Consider the following 21,892-nt stretch of genomic DNA (forward strand, 5'->3'; position numbering starts at 1 on the left):
TGAACCTGTTCAGCCTCCACAAGAGAAGGCTGAGGGGAGATCTAGTGGCCTGTTACAAACTAGTCAGAGGGGACCAGCAGGCATTGGGAGTCCCTGGTCCCCTGAGCACTACCAGGAGTGACCAGGAATAACGGTCACAAGCTGGCAGAGGGTATATTTAGGCTAGATATCAGGAGGCACGACTTCATGGTCAGGGCAGCTAGGATCTGGAACCAACTTCCAAGAGAAGTGGTGCAGGCTCCTACCCTGGGAGTCTTTAAGACAAGGCTAGACAGCCACCTTGCTGGGGTCGTTTGACCCCAGTACTCTTTCCTGCCATGGCAGGGGGTCGGACTCAATGATCTGCTCAGGTCCCTTCCGACACTAGAAACTATGAAACATCTTCACTGAAGATTTGTGTAACGGGATCAGATATATGCTTTGCAATTTTCCAGATGACACCAAGTTGGGTGTAATTGCAGATGCTCTGGAGGGCAGGGCTAGGATCCAGAATGACCTGCATAGAAGTGGAAACATGGTTTGCAGTCAACCAGATGAGATTCAGCATGGACAAGTGCAAAGACCTGCATTTAGGACAGAATAATTGCATGTACAGATACAGACTAGGGAATGACTGACAGACTGCAGTACTGTACAGAAGGATCTGGGGGTTACAATAGAACCATAAGGTGAATTTGAGCCAACAGTGTGCTCTTTTTTGCCAGAAGTCCTACAGTATCCTGGGTTGTATTACCAGGAGTGTCACTTGCAAATCAAGGGAAATGATTTTTTTTGCTCTGTTCAGCACTGGTGAAGCCTTGCCTGAAGCACTGTGTCCTGTTTTGGGCCCCACACTTCAGGAAGTATGTGGACGAATTGATGGAGAGGAACAAAAATAATTAGAGGTCTGGGAAGCATGACTTATGAAGAAAGGCTGAAAAAGCTAAGGTTATTTAGCCTGAGAAGAGCAGACTGAGGGGGGATTTGGTAGTGGTTTGCAGTTGCATGAAGCGTGATTATAGAGAGCATGGAGATGGGCTTTTCTCTGTGGCTGTAGGAAACAGTACTAGGAGCAATAGAATCAAGCTGCAGCTGGGGAAATTTAGGTTGGAGATTAAGAGGAACTTTCTGACTTTGAGAGTGGTCAAGCACTGGATCAGGCTACCAAGAAAAAATGTAGAACCTCCATCCTTGTTAGTTTTTCAGAGCAGGTTACACAGCTACTTGGCTGGGCTGGTTTAGTCAGGGATGATCCTGCCTTGAACAGGGAGCTGGACTAGATTACTTTGTGAGGTCTCTTGCAACCCTGCTTTCCTGAGGTCATAAAAGCTACTACTTGCCTAACTGCTAATTTTTTTTTTTTGACCTTATTAACCCAGGTTACCCATTGGATCTCTTACGGTGCGAGAGTTTGCTTGGCTTAGATCCAGCTACTTGCAGCAGAGTGCTAAATAAAAATTATACCCTGCTTGTCTCCATGGCACCTCTTACCAATGAAATCCGACCCATCAGCAGCTGTACCCCCCAGGTGAGAACACATTTCAAAGATAGTCTATTGCATTTTGCTTTTAAATCTTGTAATATTAAAGTAGCTATATTTGGATCTTCTTAATTGAACATGGCTTCACTGGGACATTTGATTCCAATTATTTGGATGTAGGACTGTATTCTAGCTCATAAAAATCAGAGTACGTTGAATTTATAATATGTATGTTCCTCATTAAGGTCAACTTTAATACCTTCAGAGTAACGAACTTTCTAATTAAAGAAATGCAGTGACAGATGTTCAGATAACAAAATTTGTGTTTTTAAATTCCTTTTCTCAATAGGATCTCTTTGGCAATGGCCTTATCTTTTCTCTGGGTAAATACCAGGAAATAAAATGTTTTGTTTCACTTTGGCAGAATGCAGAGTACTTTAGGACTATGTCCACCACATCTGCAGGCTGTTCAACATGAATACAAAGAGTACTTAATTAAAAGCAGAGTGGCATGATAAAGCTCTTTAATTTTGTTTTCTACAATAGCATTGTTTCTTCCTGGGATAAAAATCCGTTTTAATTTCGTACCAAATCTCTCAGAAAGCACTTGATGATAAAGGTGTGGTGATTCCTTCTCACAGCAGATAATTATAGATATTGAATATCTAGCCTGAAGAAATCCTAGAAAATTAAAGTGCTAACCCTGCAGCATTTGAAGTGAATGGAATTGTATCATTTATTTCAGTAGTCAGGATCACCTAATTGCTGCAAATGCTTACAGTTTGTATGCTATTCTTTCCCAAACCCTGGGGTGTGCCCCTTTAGCATTTAAGAAAGACTATTCAAAGGTTATATAGCTTTTGGTAGCAATGTGCATACTAGATCTATGGGAGGTTCAGCAAATCCAGTATTTTAAGCAAATGTCTTTCCCATCTTTTGCTGTACCCAGGGGACCAGCCAGACTTGAGGATTTGAGCTTGGGTTTGCCATGTGATAGTGAAATGATGTTGCTGCTGCTGGTAATCTGTTAGCAGGGGAAGCTCTTGGGGTGTACCAAACAGTAGAGAAATACCAACTGCAGATTATGCCTATAGTTCAAGCTAAACTAGCCCCTGCAGAGAGCTGTATGCTGCCATAGCTGGGCTGTCTGGGGTAGCTGGAATTTTTATGGTAAAACCAGCTGGCTTATCTTGCACTTGACTGTAGTGTGAGACTTATCCAAAGACTTCTTAACTGTAGCTGTACACTTAATAGCTGCAATGTAAGTGATACTTTTCTGTCATACCTTTTGGATAATCTTTCCCCAGCATATTGGACCAGCTATACCAGAAATTAGTTCAGTCTGGTTCAAATTGTATATTTACCATATTACTGGACAAGGACCACCATCTCTGTTGCTATCTAAAGGAACAAGGCTTCGAAAGCTTCCCGATATTTTTCAGGTATGTTATTTCCCCCCCCCCCCCCCCCCGAAATTTAAAATAGAATCTGAATTTTCCTCAGATGTATCCTGTATAAACTAGCATCTAAAATCTTTGAGTTAGGGGATTTTACGTCTCTATCAAAGTGGGTAGTGTGAGCATAAGTAGTGATACAATACACCACTAGAGGACTGTACTTACTGCCAGTAATTCATGATTAACCTAATTTTATATTGTTACTTGTATAAACACGAATAATGAATTACTGCTGTAAATAGCTCGTTAACTTCTGTTTTATAGGGTTATGATCGCTTATTAATAACATCGTGGGGTCACGACCCAGGAGTAGTTCCAACTTCAAATGTGCTTGCGATGTTGAATGATGCATTGACACATTCTGCTGTGCTAATTCAGGTATAAAATGTTCTTTGTGAATAATAAAATAACTCCAGCTCTGCTGTATAATCTGTGCTGCTGTATCAGACTAATTTTAAAAGCCTCCCTAAGTTTGTCACTTGTATACAGCCATGAGGATTCAAACATACACTACATAGCAGGGGTGTTCAGACACACAGCCTGCAGATGTGGGGCATCTGGCTTATTGGGGGTTTTTGCAGTTCAGAAGACAGACCTCCAAATGCAGCACATGGTGTTGAAAATTTTCCCGTGTGGTGACATTTAACCCTCTGCCCCACAGTGGGCAGACTGTGTGTCAACAGGGGCAACACCAAGGCGGGGTAAATGCTGCCACCACTTGCCCTGCCACAAAATGTCTGGGTTAAGATCCTTGCTGGGGATGCAGTTCTGCAGTGACATTAACCCGTGTGGTTATCAGTACCATTGTATTAGCAGGGCCAGCACCCAGAGGCTTAACACTGCTGCCACTCACCCCACCACTGGAACAGTGACAAGTCTCACTGTCCAGATCCAGCCCATGAAGCTAAATGAGTTTGACATACTTGCTGTTTAATAAAATACAGCCAGAACACATGTGATCAAAAAACAACTGTACTTGTGGATGTCACATTTTTCAAAGGTCTGTGTACTGAAAACTCATACTTTTTTTTCCCCAAAACTTAGCACACTTTTTATGCTAAGGTGTTTGTGCTCGGTGCATCTTCTTGTCCAGTAACTTTCAAGCTAAATGTATACTGAACTTCTTTTTAAGATCTATTTGTATTAGCTCCTGAAAAGGAAGAGAAATTTAAGCAACTTAAAAGCTTTTAGGTGATATAGATTAGCTGAAGTATATAAAATAAGGCTGTTAGCGCATCCAGAGAAGCATGTGAAAAGAGTATAAATTAAAGATCTCGGATGTATCCAACTTGAGGCCCTATAGAAGGGAGTTGCAACAGTTACAGTGAGAACCAGGACACAGACTTCAGCATGAGGGTCTGAGAGGGGTGATGCATTTGAGCTGTTACGAAGTAGTGGGAATCGCAGATCTAGGAGAAGATCTTTTCAAAGAGAAGGATACCACTAGGGTTGAAGGCCACAGAAGAATCATAGAAAATTAGGGTTGGAAGGGACCTCAGGAGGTCATCTAGTCCAACCGCCTGTTCAAAGTGGGACCATCCCCAACTAGATTTTTCCAGCCAGAACTTCGTCAAGACGGGCCTTAAAAACCTCCAAGGATGGAGATTCCACCACCTCTCTGGGTAACCTGTTCCAGTGCTTCACCACCCTTCCTAATATCTAATGTAAACTTCCCTTGCTGCAACTTTGAGCCCATTGCTCCTTGTTCTGTCATCTGCCACCACTGAGAACAGTCCAGCTCCATCCTCTTTGGAACCCTTCTCAGGTAGTTGAAGGCAGCTGTTAAATCTTCCCTCAGTCTTCTCTTCTGCAGACTAAATAAGCCCAGTTCCCTCAGCCTCTGTTCAGAAGTCATGTGTCCCAGCCCCCAAACCATTTTTGTTGCCCTCTGCTGGACTTTTTTCAACCTGTCTGTATCTTTTCAGTAGTGAGGGCCCCAAAACTAGATAGTACTCTAGGTAAGGCCTCACCAGTGCATAATAGAAGGGAAGAATTACTTCTCTCTATCTGCTGGCAACTCTCCTAATGTAGCCCAGTATGCCATTAGCTTTCTTGGCAGCAATGGCATACTGTTGTCTCATATTCAGCCTATTCACTGTAAACCCCAGGTGCTTTTCTGCAGAGCTGCTACTTAGCCAGTTGATCCCCTGCGTGTACCGGTGCATGGGATTGTTCTGTCCTGTGTGCAGGACTTTGCACTTGTCCTTATTGAACCTCATGAGATTTCTTTCGGTCCAGTCCTCCAATTTAACGAGGTTTCTCTGAATCCTTGCCCTACCCTACAGCTTATCCACTATTTTCTCCCAGCTTGGTGTTGTCCATGAAATTGCCTAGGGTGCACTCCATCCCAACTTCCAGGTCATTGAAAATATTGAACAGTATCAGCCCCAGGACTGACCCCTGAGACACTCCACTTAATACTGGCTGTCAACTAGACATTGAGCCATTGATTACTACCCTTTGAGCCTGACAATCCAGCCAGCTTACTTCCTTACTTCCTTAGCTTGGTTGTGAGAATGTTGTGGGAGACCATACGAAAAGCCTTGCTAAAGTCAAGTGGTCATATTTGTTGCTCTTGCTGCATCTGCAGAGCCAATCATCACGTCATAGATAGTCCCTGCCCTGTTCTTTCACCACAGTTGACTACTCACCTCCCCAGGCTGTGCTGCCAGGTGCAGTAGTCTGGGAGCTGACCTTGCCTGTGAAGACTGAGGTGAAAAAGGCATTGAGGATGCCTTTTCTGCATCCTCTGTCACTAGATTGCCTTCCCCATTTTTCCTAATCCTCCTACTGTTGCTGACATACCTGTAGACACCCTTCTTGTTACCCTTCATGTCCCTTGCTAGTTGCAAATCCAGTTGTGGTTTGGCCGCCTTTATTTTCATCCTGCATGCCTGAGCAGTACTCTCACATTCCTCACTAGTTGCTTATTCAAGTTTCCACTTTTAAGCTTCCTTTTTGTGTTTTATCTTACTGAAGAATTCCCTACTAAGCCCAGGTGTTCTTCTGCCACACTTGCTAGTCTTCCTGCACGTCGGGATTGTTTGTTCCTGCACTGTCAGTAAAGTTTCTTTAAAGTACAGCCAGCTCTTCTGGACTCTTCTCCCCCTCAGACTGGCCTCCCAGGGGATCCTGCGCATCGTTCCCTGAATGAATTAAAGTTGTCTTTTTCTGAAATCCAGGGTCCATACTGTGCTGCTCTCCTTCCTTTCTTTCCCCAGAACTCAGTCATCTTGTGGTTGCTGTTGCCCAAGTTGCCATCCAGTATTACATTCCTCATCAGTTTTTTTTTTTTCTGTTTGTGAACAGCAGGTCAAGGAGAGCATGGCCTCTAGTTGGCCACTCCAGCACTTGCACCAGGAAGTTGTCCCCAGCACTCTCCAAAAACTTCCTGGATTTCTTGTGCACTGTTGTATTGCCCTCGCAGCAGATGTCAGGGTCATTGAAGCCCTCCATGAGAACCGGGGCCTGCGATTGGGGAACCTTCCACCAGCTGTTTGAAAAAGCTTAATCCACCTCAGCCTTCTGGTCTCATGGTCTATAGCAGATCTCCACCATGACATCATCGTTGTTGCTCTCCCCTCTGACCCTGACCCAGAGACTTTCAACAAGCCTATCTCCAGTTTCATAGTGGAGCTCTGAGCAATCATATGGCTTTTACATAAAGCTCAACTCCTCCCCTGCCTGTCCTTCCTGAACAGTTTATACCCATCCTTGACAGTGCTCCAGTCATATGAGCTGTTCCACCAAATCTCTGTTATTCCAGTCGTATCGTAGTTCTTTGCCTTTGCAAGGACTTCCAATTCTTCCTGCTTGTATCCCAGGCTCCATGCATTTGTGTAGAGGCACCTGAGGTAACCAGCTGATTTGCCCTGCTTTCTGAGGAAGAATTAGAAAGTCTCTCCTGCTTGTGCTTCTTCCCAGTCACCCACTTCCCCACTTACCTCAGGGCTTTGGTCTCCACCCCCTGGCAAACCTAGTTTAAAGTCCTCCTCACTGAGTTAGCAAGCTTGTCTGCAGAGATGCTTTTCCCTGTCTTTGTCAGGTGGATCATGTCTCTTCCTAGCAGACCTTCCTGGAACAAAATTCTGTGGTCAAAGAAGCCAGAGTCCTGCTAGTGACACCATCTGTGCAGTCATGCATTAATCTGCAGGATGCATCTGCTCCTGCCTGGGCCCTTCCCTTTGACTGGAAGGGTTGAGGAAAATACCACCTGAGCCCCTGTCCCCTTCATTTGTGCACCCAGAGTCTTGTGCACTTTTGATCTGCTCAGGGTCTCCCCTGGCAGTATCATTGGTACGCACATGGATGAGCAGCATGGGGTAATAGCAAATGAAAAGTAGCTTTGTGGTTGTCCTTCCTGTCTATAAAACAAAACAAAACAAACACTTGTGAGAGTGGATTGTAGCTAAGAGAAACTGCTATTGCATATTATTTGGAAAGAATTCTTACTCTTTTTAAACCTCTAAAATAAAAGTTCTTTAGTGGTACTACTGACATGTAGTTGATGTCAGTAATTTCAGAATATCTTTTTTTCATTAACCTACCGTGACATTACGTGTGAATAAAGAAAATTGCATGTTGACTTGTTAAACCACTGAAGTGACCAGAAGAATTAGTAAGTCAAATAGCAAATGTTAATCATATTATGTAGCATTCATGCTGTGTATACTACAAACAGCTCTGACTAAATCTGCCGTAATGAAAAGAGAAGCAATTATTTGAGTACAGCTTGGGATGGTTGTCCCTATGCTAGTGATAGTTGGAAATTAATTAACAATGATAAATGTTTGTAGTTGGGCATATTAAAACTTAGAACTATAGTCCTTTTTTACCACAGTGTCATTTTTTTCATTTACAATAATGGGTGTTTAAAGCTTGTAGCTAACATAAATTTTTAATGTATGCATGTTCTTTTTGGTCTACCCGTTTGTTACATAAGCATTATTGAGCTCATTTTCTGTTTGTGCTTTAAAAAACTGTGGCAATAACTATACAATTGTTTTTCCCCTTTAACTTTTTCGATATTTAGGGACATGGAATGCATGGAATGGGGGAAACAATGCATGTACCTTTTCCATTTGATGAAGTAGAGCAACAAGGCGGTAACTATCTTTTAATACGAATTTTGCCACAGGTGTTTGCAGTAATCCTGTTGAAACCCACTTGCTAATACAAGAGCCAACAATGTTGCTCATTTGAACTTTTGAAGTGCAAGTCACATACATCTCTTAAATGTTGCATTCAAAGGCTGTTTGCAAACTTCATCCCTATAAACGTCCCTCCAACTTCCAATGTGTTTGACTCCCTTTCCTTCCCTGTGTAACAGGTTCCTATACCAGGGGCGGCTGTGATGCCCCCAGTGACCATATGCTTCCTGCCCTGCTCTCTCTGAGGTCCTCTCCCTTTTTCTGCCACGCCTTACTATTCTTAATACATTTAGAAAGGGAGGCTGCCTGTGGGTCATAGTGAGCCTTGGTTTATTCCTGCCAGTGGCCCCTCCTGGTCTGCATGTGCTCGAGGGCACTCATCACCTTATAGGCTGGTCATGGCCTCTGACCTCCCCTACAGCTGTGCTCATGCCTCATACTTGTTACTGTACCGTTTTGTTCCTTGTAGAGGCTTCAGCTCTCCTGGCTTCAGCTTCCCTTTCCTTTGGCTGCAAGCCTTCATTCCTGGTCTGCAGATTCAGGTCCGTCTCTCTGTCTCAGCCCTGTCAGTCAACAGTGTCTCTGGGCTTGTGGCCCCAAAATTCACACTTCAAGGGCTGCTGTGCCTGTGGCCCCTGGTCTCTGCTCTTCTGGTCTGATCCTATCCCTCCCACTTTATGGGTCCCTGACCGTGGTTCTTGCCCCTGCTGGGCACTTGTTTTGCCCTTATCAGGCTGCAGGTCCCTGACTCCGGTTCACATCCTGCTCAGGCATTGGGCCCCAGGTCCTGTCTCTGCTCCTCTCACAATGTGAACCCCACCCCTGGCTGGACCCAAAGCAGTCGTGTCCCTTGGACATGACTGGGACCTCAACCTCCTCAGTAAACCAAAACACTAGCCACCAGTTAGAATTCAAACCAAACCATATTTCAGGGATATGTGTCATAGCTGGGTTGGTCTAAGAAATAAAGAGAAACAGAACTCTTGGGTCAGAGTCATGAATGACTCGTGGCCACGGTGGTGGTAAGAGCAGCTCCCACAGACGCCACTAGTGCTGTCAGCAGCCAGGGCAGGGGATGAGCACTTGACCAAAGGCTGGCAACCACCTGCAGCCGCTGCCGGCCAGCAGGGATCGTGGACCACCTGCAGACCCCACCAGTAGTGTCAGCGGTGGGGTGGCGAGTGGCAACTGCCTGCAGGTGCTGCTGACAGTGTTGGCTGGACCTCTTTATAGGGAGTGCATTGCCACGCTCAGGGGATGCATGTGCACCTGCATGTACCCCCTACACATTGCCCCTGGCCAGAGGCATTACCTCTTATTAGACCAACTAAATAGTAGCAAAAAAAGTCTTTCTTTGCAGGTTTTTGGGTCCAGACCAAACCAAAACATAAGCACTCTGGCTCTAACAAAACTCCAAACTGTCTAGCAAGCTTCTGTCCTGACCTGGGTCCCATCCCTCTTGCAGGAAGCATCCAGTTACCTTACTGGTATTATCAGGGCATTCCAGGAGTCAGCAGAGCTTCCCACTGCAGCTTTCTATGAAGGGAACTCTTTACTCTATACAGTGCTAGGAGGGTCAGACTGTCTGCCTGGACTCAGGAACTGGTGTTACAAGTCTTCTAAGCCCAGACCCATCTGGTCATGTGACTGCAGGCATTCGCAGAAGTTTCCCCTCTGTGCCTGATGACCTACCTGTTCTCCTGCTAGGACTTAGCTTATCTGTCTGCAGCCCACTGCTTCTTAGCTGCCTCCCTGCTTGCCCTTGGTGCATTTTACTGTTCTGCTTCCATTCCTTGGGTGAGTTCCTTTCCAAGGTTAGCCTGTACCTGTGACTTGCAGTCTGTTTGTGTGCTGGCAGCCAGTTCCTTAGCAGGTAGCTTATTTCCTAGCTGCCAGTCCTCCCTGATTTACCTTAGCCTGCTACACTTTTCTTTTAAAGTAAGAGGAGCCTTCTGGTTCCCTGGTACAGGATGGAATTAACTTTTAATATTTCCTAGCACTGTTTTTGGTACAGGTCTTTTCCAAATTACTCTTTATGCTTGGCACAAAGTTATAGAAACAATGTATAATTCTACTTTTGTGTAAAACCTCCTTCATTTCATCTTGTAAGTCTTGCCTTGCCATTATGATTCTTACAGAGCACCAGTGGTAGAAAATATTTTGGCATTTGGTAAGCTTAACTAAGTTATTGTGATGGATACCTGTGGGCATTCCTGCAGTATAGAAAACAAGTCAATGTAATGTTTTGACTCTGGATTTCTTTCTAAAAGCTATTGCTATCTCTTTACATCTCCTTTCTCTGTATTCAATGCTGGAGTAGTTTGGCTTTATTAAATCATAAACTAGTGAGCTACTTTGAAAATCCACTTAATGGTTGATTGATTAGGATGCAAGTTTTTGAATACTGAAGGAGGGATCAAGGAAGGACTAATTAAGCTTCTGTAGCTCCAGGCTGAAATTTCTGTATGAGCCCTGAAATTTTATATCAGAATCTGTACTGATTGGTAGTTCACGAAGTGCAAACCAAACTGAATCCCCTTATGTTTAGGTTCGCCATGAGCTATTTTCCATATTCACTTCCTGTCCTCTTGGAATTTTAGTAGAAAATTTTGATTCTTGTGGAAAAAGCTTGAAGAAAGCAGCAAGGTCTTTCTCAACCCTCCTTGTCCTTTTATCATCCACAGCTGGATGTGAAAAGCCAATAGGTTCTTCATTATTAGACTCAAATCCTGCCAACCTTGAATTTCTCTCATGTACTTCACAATGTCTGTTGCACCTACCTCTTAATTCACTGAGGAAGATTGAGAATAGAGTTCAGTGAAAAGCATGGGTGTTGTTGAGACCCCTCATAGGAGCCTGCTGTCCTTTTTCTCTCCCACCTCAATAAGCGGAAGTATTTCTGTTAACCTCGTACTTCTTTTTCTCACTTGTGTGCTTTCCTCCTCCCTCTCTCCTCTTTTTCATTGGAGAACAGATTTATCTTGGTTCCTGTACCACACAACAGTATGCTAACTCCTCCAGTGCAGATACAGGAAGAAGGAAAATTTACACATGCCTAAATGAACCTCCAAATTAGAAATTTATCCATCATTACCTATAGGTAGACTGCAATAGAGCCACATTTGCATCCATTTCTTATGATGGCAGAAGGCCAACTGGTGTACATACTTTTTTGTTTTCCAATAGAATTTTCTCGTGTGAACATGGGTGTTCACAAGGCTTTGAAGATATTGAGTGATAAAGTAGATTTGCAGCATTTCTGTGGCTACGTTACCATGCTGAACCCTTCTAGTCGACATGCAAACAGAAAGCTGAGTGATGCTTCTGATGGAAGAGGTAAATCATCCATGCAAACTACTAGTCTTTGCTTAAGACCTCATTTGAATTCCTGTAATCTTTTAAATAGAAAATGGTAAAAGCATATTGAATTTGAACATTCAAAGGAAGGATGAAATGCAAGCTTTTATTAAAGCATTAAAGGGTAGATGTGGTTGTATTTTGAAAACAAAAAAAATTATTCTCTTTAAATAGAATATTAAATTCCAGATTTTCTTTTTAATTCTCTTAAGCCCAAACCTAGTCCAAATAATGCCCTTGGACTGTTTGTTGTTTTTTTTTTTAACACGAGTTGATGTGGTGTACTGGTAATAAACATATAAAGTATCTCTGAAATGGAGTAAAATTGAATGATATTCTGAACATTAGGAAGCAATTAATGTTTGATGGAATCTCAAGAAATATCTTTATATTTAGGTGAGACTGACTTAGCATCAGGATCTGATGTAAATGGGAGCACAGAATCATTTGAAATGGTAATAGAGGAGAGCTCACTGGATTCTTCATCTAAGCAAAGCCCTGAAGGTAAAAAATAAAATCTTCCTGTATTTGTTTCATGGTAGAAAACTGGATTCTTACTGGACAGAAGCATCTAGTCTTTGTGCACACTGTACTAGTGTGCTTAGTGCTTCCACTGGGGCTGTGCTCTTTTTAAATGAACAGTACACCTTTAAAGACCATCTGCACATTGACACAGCACAATAGGATAATAAAACATTTTAATGCACTTCTCTTAAAGAATCTTTTAGCATTGGTAGGATTTCTTCTTCAAACGAATCCCTTTTCTTTTTGGAAAGAATGGGTAGTGGAAACTGAACTGTTCAGAACAACAGCTGATTTTTGTTGTTGTTTTTTCTTTTTGTTTTTTTTAATTTTGAGGAGATGGAAATCACCTCAGGTATTATTTCTCCCTTATTTCCCCATCTCCATTTGATTGTTCTTTACAGTAAGCTGTGGTATATCTCTTGTAGTACCCACAACAGAATTGGAATGGGTTCCCCTGGAATTGTGCTTTGGCATTCCGCTTTTTAGTTCAGAATTAAACCGGAAAGTCTGCCGAAAAATTGCCGCTCATGGACTGTGTAGAAAAGAAAGGTGAGATTCTGTTTTCCCACAGCTGTTGTATATGTAACCTTATCTGTGTTTTGGCAATACAAAACCTGAAATTTTGAAGTTGTAAATGTAGTATAAGAACAAAGATGAGCTGCTTGGCAGTTCTGATTAAGTGCATGATAGGCTTCAAGACCAGGATAAAAATTACTGGCTGTTAACGCACGCAGTTTAGTAACTGGTTTAGCTGTAGTTTGTATTGTCGTAGTAACAAAACTGAAATATTGCTAGAAAATATGGTATTCATTTTACTGGAGTGAACAAACCCTAAAGTCTAGAGCAGATAGGGTTGGAGTTCCGTTAGCAACTTGCCTTTTGATGCAGTGATAATAGTATTCCACTAAGCTCTGTGTGATGGGTTTTTTGTTTTGCTTTTTGTTTTAGAGCTTTGCTTTGACAGGTGATGTTAGGATACTTTCAAGACGATGACCTCTGGTGCTTCGGCACTCTCAAAATGTAGCAAAATGCTGTGAGTCTATGTTTGAGTATATGTCCTTTTAATCTTACTTGCTATATTTATCCAGCTTTCACTTTGTTCATTTTGACAGCCTTCAGAAACTCTTACATTCCAGTAGAAAATTGTCTCTACAGGTCCTTAACTTTGTTCATTCATTCCAGGTAAGCGGAAGGAATCAAAATGTTTCTGGGTTTTTTTTCCCTTTTCCTGTGATCCTTTTTAAAGGCACTATCAAATTAAAAAGTCACTATTTTCTAAAGTGTTACCAGCAGAATATTTTTCTTGTCTGATCTCATTCAGTTTTGTTGCTGGATTTTATGTCTTAGTGTAAAATGGATTTTCCTGTTTACGAGGGTCTTGAGAGACAATATGGGTAGGAAAATGAGCTCAGAGAAGTCCTAAATATTTGTAGGTGGATTCTGGACAGAAGTCGTTTTAGGTACTACTGATTTGTATATTCTTAAATATTAATTAGATTTCAAGTTCTGGCTGGCTGGCTTAGAAATATTTTGATAATTTTAAGTAAAACTTTAACATGTACATTTAGCGGGCTGAGTGGCAGATGTAAAGCTATTAAATTCTGTTTTTTTAAAGTAAACACTGCAGTGACAGATAGATCTGTGGTCCCCATGGGGTAACCTCCATTATGCCTCAAATTCCATAGTTGCTGTGTGAACACTTCCTGAATCCTTTGGGCTCTTTGTGCGTATATGTATATCTACATATAAAAGTAACTAAACATGATTCCTACATGCTTGTCCATGCTGCTTGTTTCATTTACCGTATGTTTTTTGTGTATCGTACATCCCCAAATAAAACTTACATTTTGGCTTTTGGATGGTAGAACGTAGAGAAAAAGACTTCCAGTGTTTATGGATGACTGATATACAGTGTCCAGGAAATGTGGCATCACTTTGGACCACAATATGGGTCAGATTTGTCTCCTGCAGTGCTATTCTTTCTGCTCTTTGTTTCCAGGACTTACTCTGTCATCCAAGGTAGCACCCCAGATCCTTGCAAAGGGGTCTGTTGCTACTTACTGTTACTACTTTATTTACAGGAACATATATAAATTGCTCCTTACAGTAAAGTATTGTTTCCATATCACATGCCTTGGGCTATTACCAGCAGCTCACGTCTTGTTTTGGGCAAGAGATACAGTATTCAGCCAGTAGCCAGAGCTGTGAGAGTTAACACTGGACTCTGCTCCTTCTGTTTGTTGAGCAGACAGAAGTGGTAGCCGTCTTGGCAGCTGCATGACGTGTACAGTGTCTCCAGGTGTGTTGTTTTTCCAGCAAAGAAAATATCTTACCCCACTTAAAACATACCCCAATCTTGGAGTGCTGATTTTTTTTGGGGAAAAGGTGCATGTTCCATGAGAAAATACAGTAGTTCCACCTTTTTAAATAAGATTAGCAGTTGTTGGAGGGAGTAGTAATTTAACCAGATAAAGTTAAGCCTACTGCTTTCAAAAAGAAACCACCTCACCTTAAGAATATCATGGAAGCCATATATCTGACAACATGAAATCTGTTAGAGGTCCTCTCCCCTTAAATGTCTGTGTTCAGTTCTACCCTGACACCATGCAGATGAGAAATAGCCTCTCTTTTCTCATTTGAGACCCTTTTAATGACACGTTATTATGGACCTCTCCAAATCACCGTTGGTCAGAAATTATGAAATTGAGCAATCTCTGCAAAATCCAGAGTGGAGTGGTGGTGGGGGGTGCTTACTTAAAATAAAATTCTGGCTCCCCAGGGAGAGCCAACAATCCTCCTGGTCACACAGCCTGATAAGCCCTCAAAAATGGCAGCTGGCCTCATAACTTGCCCAATAAGCAGGTTGTCTGTCTCACTGAGTTGGGTAGACGCCTACTTATTGTACCACATCTGTGGGGTCATACAGTTGCCATATTTTGGCAAAAAATACTTTTGCATGTAATAGTTAAGATGCTGTTGTCATCTTTACCTAATGAGGCAACACCTGAAATTACTAAAGCAACTACTGCTCATACTTTTACCTTGAAACCAAATTCCTCTTTGAACATGGAACAGTAATTTAATTCAGTGAATTCAATTCAAGCCAGTCACTAGTAGAATCAATGCAAGTGATTTTTGAAGGTCTTTGGAAGCCATATCAGAAGATTGATATTGATGGGCTGACTTGATAGGCCAATGGAAAAAGGAAGACTCTTGATTTACTTGAATGTCTTCTTGGAGGCCTATTTGCATGTTATGGTTTCCTCTTGCTCTTAAGACCCTGTTCTAAACTTTTTTCTAGTAAGGGTTCATGATCAGAAAGGGTGAAATTTAGGACCAAGGTGAAGAATGGCAGTATAATAAATTCTGCAGAAAATTAAAATGAGCATTCAAAATCCAGTAAGAACAAGATCTCCATCACTCTACCTCATAACTGGAACTTGCTGCTTAACAGGTGCAGAAAGATCACATTTGTTTTATGCAACACACTTAATACCAAAAGGAAAAGGCTGTATTATAAGAGAGATGTAGGATGGGCCAAAGAAGAAAAATTGACTGCATTGTGCTTTAGAATTTTTTTTAATGTACTTAGCTACAGTTTGGTAGTAAAGAATGTGTTGATTCCTTTTGATAAGGAAAAGATTTGAGAAATGAAAAAGAATTGGAAATGATGCACACAATTCTTGAAGCAGATCTTTGCATGTTTGAAGCTGAAGAACACTGCTTACGGAGGAATTCTAAGTATCCAAAATATGGGTCAATAAGTGCATCCAACCTTGTGGTGCTGGTTGTATGACATAAGGCTATCATCAGTGCTTGAGGCACAAAGGGTGTGAGGATCCCAACCCTGAGAAGTAGATTGATCTATATTAACTATTTAAATCTAAGTGCTCTGCATGATTGATTCTCTTCTAGAATAGAAGGCACCCTTTTTGGGGTGGATCACAGTGACTTTTACTGTAATGGGGTAAAGTTTGCTCATATTCTTGGTAGAAAGGAAGTTAGAGAAGTTTGGATCTGAGATTGGTTATCTTTTGTTGACTTTAGGTACAAGGTTATTTTTAACGCGGTAGGCAGCCTGGGAAACTTTTGTAGAAATTTTCAAGAGCAGGTTAGATGGAAACTTGTCTGAGATGATTTTGCCTTGAAATGGCTGGACTAGACGACCTCACAGTTTTTTTGGATTCTCCAGAAGGCTCCTTTGGACCTGAAAGGGCTTGTACGTGTGTTCACAGAAAGAAGTATGCAGAGGCATCAAGTGATGTTTGATGTTTTTGTTGGTGAATGTATTTATCTACAGAATGTGAAATTCCCTTGGGTTAAAGTAACTTGGAGAATCTCCAGGGTGCTGATCTCTGGTTTATGTAAGCCCAATGGAACTCCGTTTGTTTGTAAACCGTATTCTTTGTTCCTATTTTACAGATGCCTTTTTTTTTTTTTTTGTCCCCCCGTCTGTCTCTAGGAAGGTATTTCAACATTGGATCTGCTCTCTGATGTTAATTCAAGTTTGCTTTCACACCCTTCTGCTGATATGTGCGTTCCTCTTCCTGCCAAGAATTTAATCTTCAAAGAAGGTGCATTATCTGAATGGAATGGACGATTGCCTTCCTCAATTTTTATTTCAGGCATACCTAAAGAACAGATGAAATAGCTTGGATTCGCCATGCGTTGTTCACTTAATGCCTTTTCTTTATCAATTACAATTAATTTATAGTGCCAACCACTAAAAGGTATAAGGCTGCTGCAGCATAACCCATATTACAGTAGTGTTAGTGTGGTGTGTTGCAGTATTGGGAAAATGCTTCCACCGTGTAGAACTTATTACTCATTACTGCATATCCTGCTGCAACAGAGAGCTTTTTAGCTGTCAGCACTGTATTTTTATCTTGAGACAATCTTTCTTTTATAATTCTAAACACACCCTTTCTAGGCTTTCTGATTGTTAAATTTCTAAACTCTCACCACAAAAATACTGCAATAGTTGTTTTATATGTTCGTTACTCTGACATAAATCCGGTTTAGTTTTGTATTGTATTACTGAATACCTATTCTGTAAAAGGTAAGAGATTTGGCTCTTCCTCTGAAAGGCTCGGTGGTATTATATATTAAAAATCCAGTATCATGATGGTGTTATAGGGCATTAAGAATTATGCCTGTTGTTTGTAAATTATTTAAATTGATCTAATACTGAGGGTTTGGCAAAACAGTACAAGTAATTTTTGCTGTTTACTTTTTATGTAAAAATCTAATTCATCAAGGCTTGATGACTTGAGGCAGACTTTGTAAAGGTCAGTTTAATCTTTGGCATAATTTCATGGTGAAATTTGAATTGCACCAGGGATCAATTTGGTTACCTCCTGGCAAAATCCTTTACCTATATAATGATGTGTTTGCTGTGCCCATTGTTTACTAGAACATTTTTACAGGAAAGCAGGATCTTTGTTCCTTGAACATTTTGGCCTCCTTACCTGAAGTCGTTAAGGTGTATTTGTGACATTGTAACTACTTGGTTTGTGGCTTCAGTGCTTTCCACAGCAAATTTGAGTGGCAGGTGGTGATGATGAGTAAACAGGAGAAGTAGACTAAAAGAACAGAGCTGTTGGGAATTGTGGGTATAGCCAGCAAGGGAGGAAAATGCAATGAGAGACCTGCAGGCAGATGTTTTTTTTCCCCCAAAACTGAACTGTCTGCTGCTTGTTTTGAAAAATGTTAGTGTTTTTAATTGAGTTGATCCACTTAATCACTGTAAATGTATCAAAGTTTTCTTCCTAGAAAGGGGCAGGAATTTGTACAGCATCACTTTATTTTTTGTTTTTCTATGAGCTCTGTGAGATGGCTTCTGCCAAATTTCATTCAATTTAGTACACTAGGAAAACGAGATGTATAAAATGATAAGGCTTCAAAGATTAGCATCTGAATTTTTCTGCTGACCTCTTTGTTCTTTATTGGGGCTATTTATTTAAATATTCTGTCTTTAAAATGAATTACAACCCTTGCAATATAGTAGTAACAGAGTCTAGGTCATATTGGCACAGATAATGCTAGAAACTATTCATGATAAAAGTTAATTTTGTATCCTGTTCTATGTGGGGATAAGAAAATATTTGTATATTTTTCAATAGGAGAAGATGCTTCGTGATATAAAACATTTATTTGAGTTAGAACTGTGAAAATGCCAGTTGTCTTTGGTTTCACATCCCATTAACATACATTCCTCTGAGTGTAAATATAGTGTCCATTGTCTGCTGAGAAACTGGACTTTGGGATGATCAGTGCTGCTCTCCTTATATTTGCCTTTTTTCCCTTTTTTTTTTTTTTTTTTTACCAGCAGCAGCTGAGCTTTTCTGTTTTGCCGGTATTATAGAGCTTGGCATAATGTGTTGGTTACTCGCACAAGAAAAGGTTAACCTTGTATTGGAAGCGGATGAATCTTTTTGTTTTAAAAATCATACTGGTTGCCTTATTTTCTTCAAAGGAAATTTTCAAGAGGAAGAATAAATGCTGCATATTCCTACCAGATATTGGAGGAGGGAGAGAAATAGCATAGAATGCAGACAAGTTAATATCTGTCACGGAGAGTTTTAATTCTGATGACCAGCAGAGTGAAGATCTCCATTGGAGGTGGCGGCTTTTCGTTTCAGTACTGTAGGCATTATTTAAACTGCTGCAGTGAGCTTTAGAAGATTAATTAGCTACATATTTTGTATTAATTCTCTCCACTACATTGTATATAAAAAGATATGTACATGATGTTATAACTCTTACAAAAGTCAGTCATCTGGGAGTTCTAAAGTTTAATGCAAGGCTTTTTTTTTTTTTCTTCAATGCTTTTTGTCCTTCACTGTTATTGGTTAAAGTTTTTATAAGTGAATGTGTAAAAAGAGAATCGGCTCCTTGGTCTTCAAAACTGTTGGCTACTGTTATCAGGCACTTTTGCAGCTTTTGAAAATCAAGTCTGACCATGAATTATCCTTATTAGGTGCCTAAACACAAATTTAGGAACCTAACTATACTTACAGGCGTGAAAAGTTTTACTGAATGGGGGGCACTTTTACACATGCTCGGGGGGTGGGGTGGACTGGCAGCACTTTAATTAGAGCAGTTCTGAGCACTGCTCTAATTAAAGCGCCACCATGTCTCCTGTAATCAGCATTCCCACGCTTAAAAATGGTGGTGGGGCACTTGAACTAAAACTCATTCGAGCTTTAGTTCAAGCACTCCTGCTGACGTTTTTCAAGTCCAGGGACACTGATGCATAAGATGGAGAAAGCAATTGCTGCGCTCCAGCAGCTACGTTCCAGCAGACGTGATGAATTAAGTCTGCTCTGACGTGCTGGAATTCTAGCATGTCGGAGCAGCCTCCACACTCATGTATAGGCACCTTGGGTGACTACCAGAGAGAGACTAAAAAAAATCCTAAACTTGATTTGCAAACCTAATCCTTGGTATGGTCCAGGGGCTTTATTCAAAGTATTTAATCTTTTCTTTCAGACATAGTATAAACAAAAAGACTTCCATTCAGACCAAAAGAATCTTATTTTGTATAGCATTATGAATAAAATCCATCTAATGCAAGATTCTTTCCTCTTCTAAGGATTCTATTAATTATGGAAAAATCATTTGGTAACATTTTAAAGGTATTTTTTAGGTATCTGACATCCATAAAAATACATCTTAAAACCAGCATGCTCTGGAGTGACCTAAGCAGTATTTTAGCTGGACTTTTCTTGAGAGAAATTGGAACCAACTAAAAAGCTTTATTGTAGCTGTTACTGTTATCCACCAGTTCATATTTTCTCTCAGCCTGTGTTCTCGGACCTTCTTTTTATTTTCTTGTTTGGTGCATTTCTAATGGTTTGTATTTTGAAGGTTTTAAAGTTTAAAAATGCAATTGTAACTGAAATACAGTTTTTTTTTTTTTTGTCTTCTAGTATGACATTGTTAATAGTATACTTTGAAATGTACAAAATCTTGTGTTCAATTAAATTATTGGCACATGTAACATAAATGTTTACAAATAAACTGTGTTGTAGGTCAAACCATTGTGTAAAATGCGTTTTCCTTTTCAGATGTTTCTTATGGACATGGAAATGAATTGTGACACCAATTGAATGCATCACCCTAAATTTATAACTTCCTCCTAAAGTCTCTGTTCTCCATAGATGCCAGGCGAAATAGTATTGGAGCTCAAGAAGCAGCCCCCTACAGTTCTTTCAAGTGTCAGAGGAAGACTTGGGCCAAACTTTGGCCCAATATTCCCCATAAACGTTTTCCAGAAGATGTCAACTTGGCAAACACAGGTGAACTGTAGAATTAAGGCCTAGATTTACTGTATTTACTTGAATCTAAGATGACCCTGACTTTAAGACTGCCCCCCCAATGATTGGATTCTGTACATAGACAAAATTATGCATTTGTTATAATTTTCCTTGTATAGAATCTAATTACTGGGGAGTTGTCTTTTTAATTAATCCCTCCCACTGCTGCAGGGAAGCAGGCAGTAGCAGGGAGGTCAAGCAAACTGACCCCTGCCACCTCTGCCTGTCCCTGCCTGCTTGCCTCCCCTTGCACCTCTGTTTCTTCTCCTTCCCATAACATCTGCTTCCTTTCCTCCCTCCTGTCCCCCTCAGCCTCTGTTCCCTGCCCCTTGCTCTTGCTTTGCTCCAACAGGCTCTGTCCCCTTTCTAGACTGGAGCACTAAACATGGCCCCAGCCCAACCCTGGAGCAGCAGTGCAGGCTGGGCTGTATGCTGTGGTGGCTGAGCTCAGTGCCCCAGGGTGCAATGTGCATAGTGCTGGGGTGGAGCAAGACTAAGGTGGGGAAGGGAAAGGGGCAGGCATGGGAGCAGAGGCTATGTGGGGTAGGGGAGGAGGCAGCTGTGGTGTTGCGGGGGGGGGATGGCAGGGTGCAGAGGTGGCATGGGTGGGGTGGTAGGCAGCAGCTGCAGCTATACCCTTAACCCCGGGTAGGGGCTGGAGCCTGAGCCACAGCAACTGCCTGCTCCCTCTCCTCACCTTCACTGCATGTGATTCTAAGACAAGGGGCTCCCCCTACGTTAAGTACTGGGACCTCATCTTACAATCAAGTAAATACAGTATATTGCAGTACTCCCAGGGGGAGGCCTCGCCAGTGCAGAATAGAGAGGAAGAATTGCCTCCCTTAATTTACAAAAGATACCCCTGTTAATACAACTGAATATGCCACTGACCTTTTTAGCAGCGAGACTATACTGGCACATTCAGCTTATGGTCCACTGTAACTGCCAAATTTAATAGATTCATAGATTGGAAGGGACCTTGCAGATCATGGGGTCCAGCCCCCCTGCTCTAGATGGGAAGATAACTGGGGTCAAGTAACCCCAGTGAGGTGACTGTGCAGTCTCCTCTTGAAAACCTCCAGGGTAGGTGACTGCATCACCTCTGGAGGGAGTTTATTCCACAGTCTGGTCACCCTGACTGAAGTTTTTCCTAGTATTAAGCCTAAAGCGGCCTTCCAGGAGTTTATATCCATTGGTCCTGGTCTTCCCCAGGGGTGCCCTAGGGACCAGTTGTTCGCGGTAAGCTGCTATCAAGTCCCCTCTCAACCTTCTCCTCTTTAGGCTTAGTTCTTCCCTGTCAGTCCTTTTTGCAGTCCGTTTGTGCATACCGTTATTCCATTCCAAGTGCAGGACTTCACAGTTGTTGAATCTCACCTGGTTGGTTGTGCACCAGTCTACCCAGGTCTTTCTGGATACTTGTCCCGCTCATCAGAGGGTCCACCACTCCACCCAACTTGGTGTCATCAGCAAACTTGCTACATATGCACTAGGTCCCATCATCTGAATCATTAATGAAGATGTTAAACAATACCACTATGAGGACAAGCTCTTGGGGAACCACAGTTAGATGTTGAGGCATTGAGGACTACTAGCAAAATACAATGAATCATCATCCAGTTATGTATC

At 41.6% G+C, this 21,892-nt stretch overlaps 1 protein-coding gene across 3 annotated transcripts in view; it reads left to right on the forward strand.

Moving 5' to 3' along the window:
• Positions 1 to 19,987, forward strand: part of FAM91A1 (family with sequence similarity 91 member A1) — a 54,627-nt gene extending 34,640 nt beyond the window's left edge. The window contains exons 16-24 of one of the 3 annotated variants that reach the window (XM_019552546.1): positions 1,359 to 1,507; positions 2,767 to 2,901; positions 3,181 to 3,294; positions 7,949 to 8,021; positions 11,253 to 11,402; positions 11,820 to 11,927; positions 12,350 to 12,497; positions 13,061 to 13,130; positions 16,411 to 19,987. In XM_019552546.1, the coding sequence (XP_019408091.1) occupies positions 1,359 to 1,507; positions 2,767 to 2,901; positions 3,181 to 3,294; positions 7,949 to 8,021; positions 11,253 to 11,402; positions 11,820 to 11,927; positions 12,350 to 12,497; positions 13,061 to 13,130; positions 16,411 to 16,599 (1,136 nt within the window). In that variant the 3' untranslated portion in view covers positions 16,600 to 19,987. The remainder of the gene's footprint in view (positions 1 to 1,358; positions 1,508 to 2,766; positions 2,902 to 3,180; positions 3,295 to 7,948; positions 8,022 to 11,252; positions 11,403 to 11,819; positions 11,928 to 12,349; positions 12,498 to 13,060; positions 13,131 to 16,410) is intronic. The other 2 variants (XM_019552551.1, XM_019552552.1) reach the window with 2 other exon arrangements.
• Positions 19,988 to 21,892: the final 1,905 nt, after the last annotated feature.

This window comes from Crocodylus porosus, unplaced genomic scaffold, assembly GCF_001723895.1.
Source record: "Crocodylus porosus isolate Cpor-Errol unplaced genomic scaffold, CroPor_comp1, whole genome shotgun sequence".
NCBI classification, from domain to species: Eukaryota; Metazoa; Chordata; order Crocodylia; family Crocodylidae; genus Crocodylus; species Crocodylus porosus.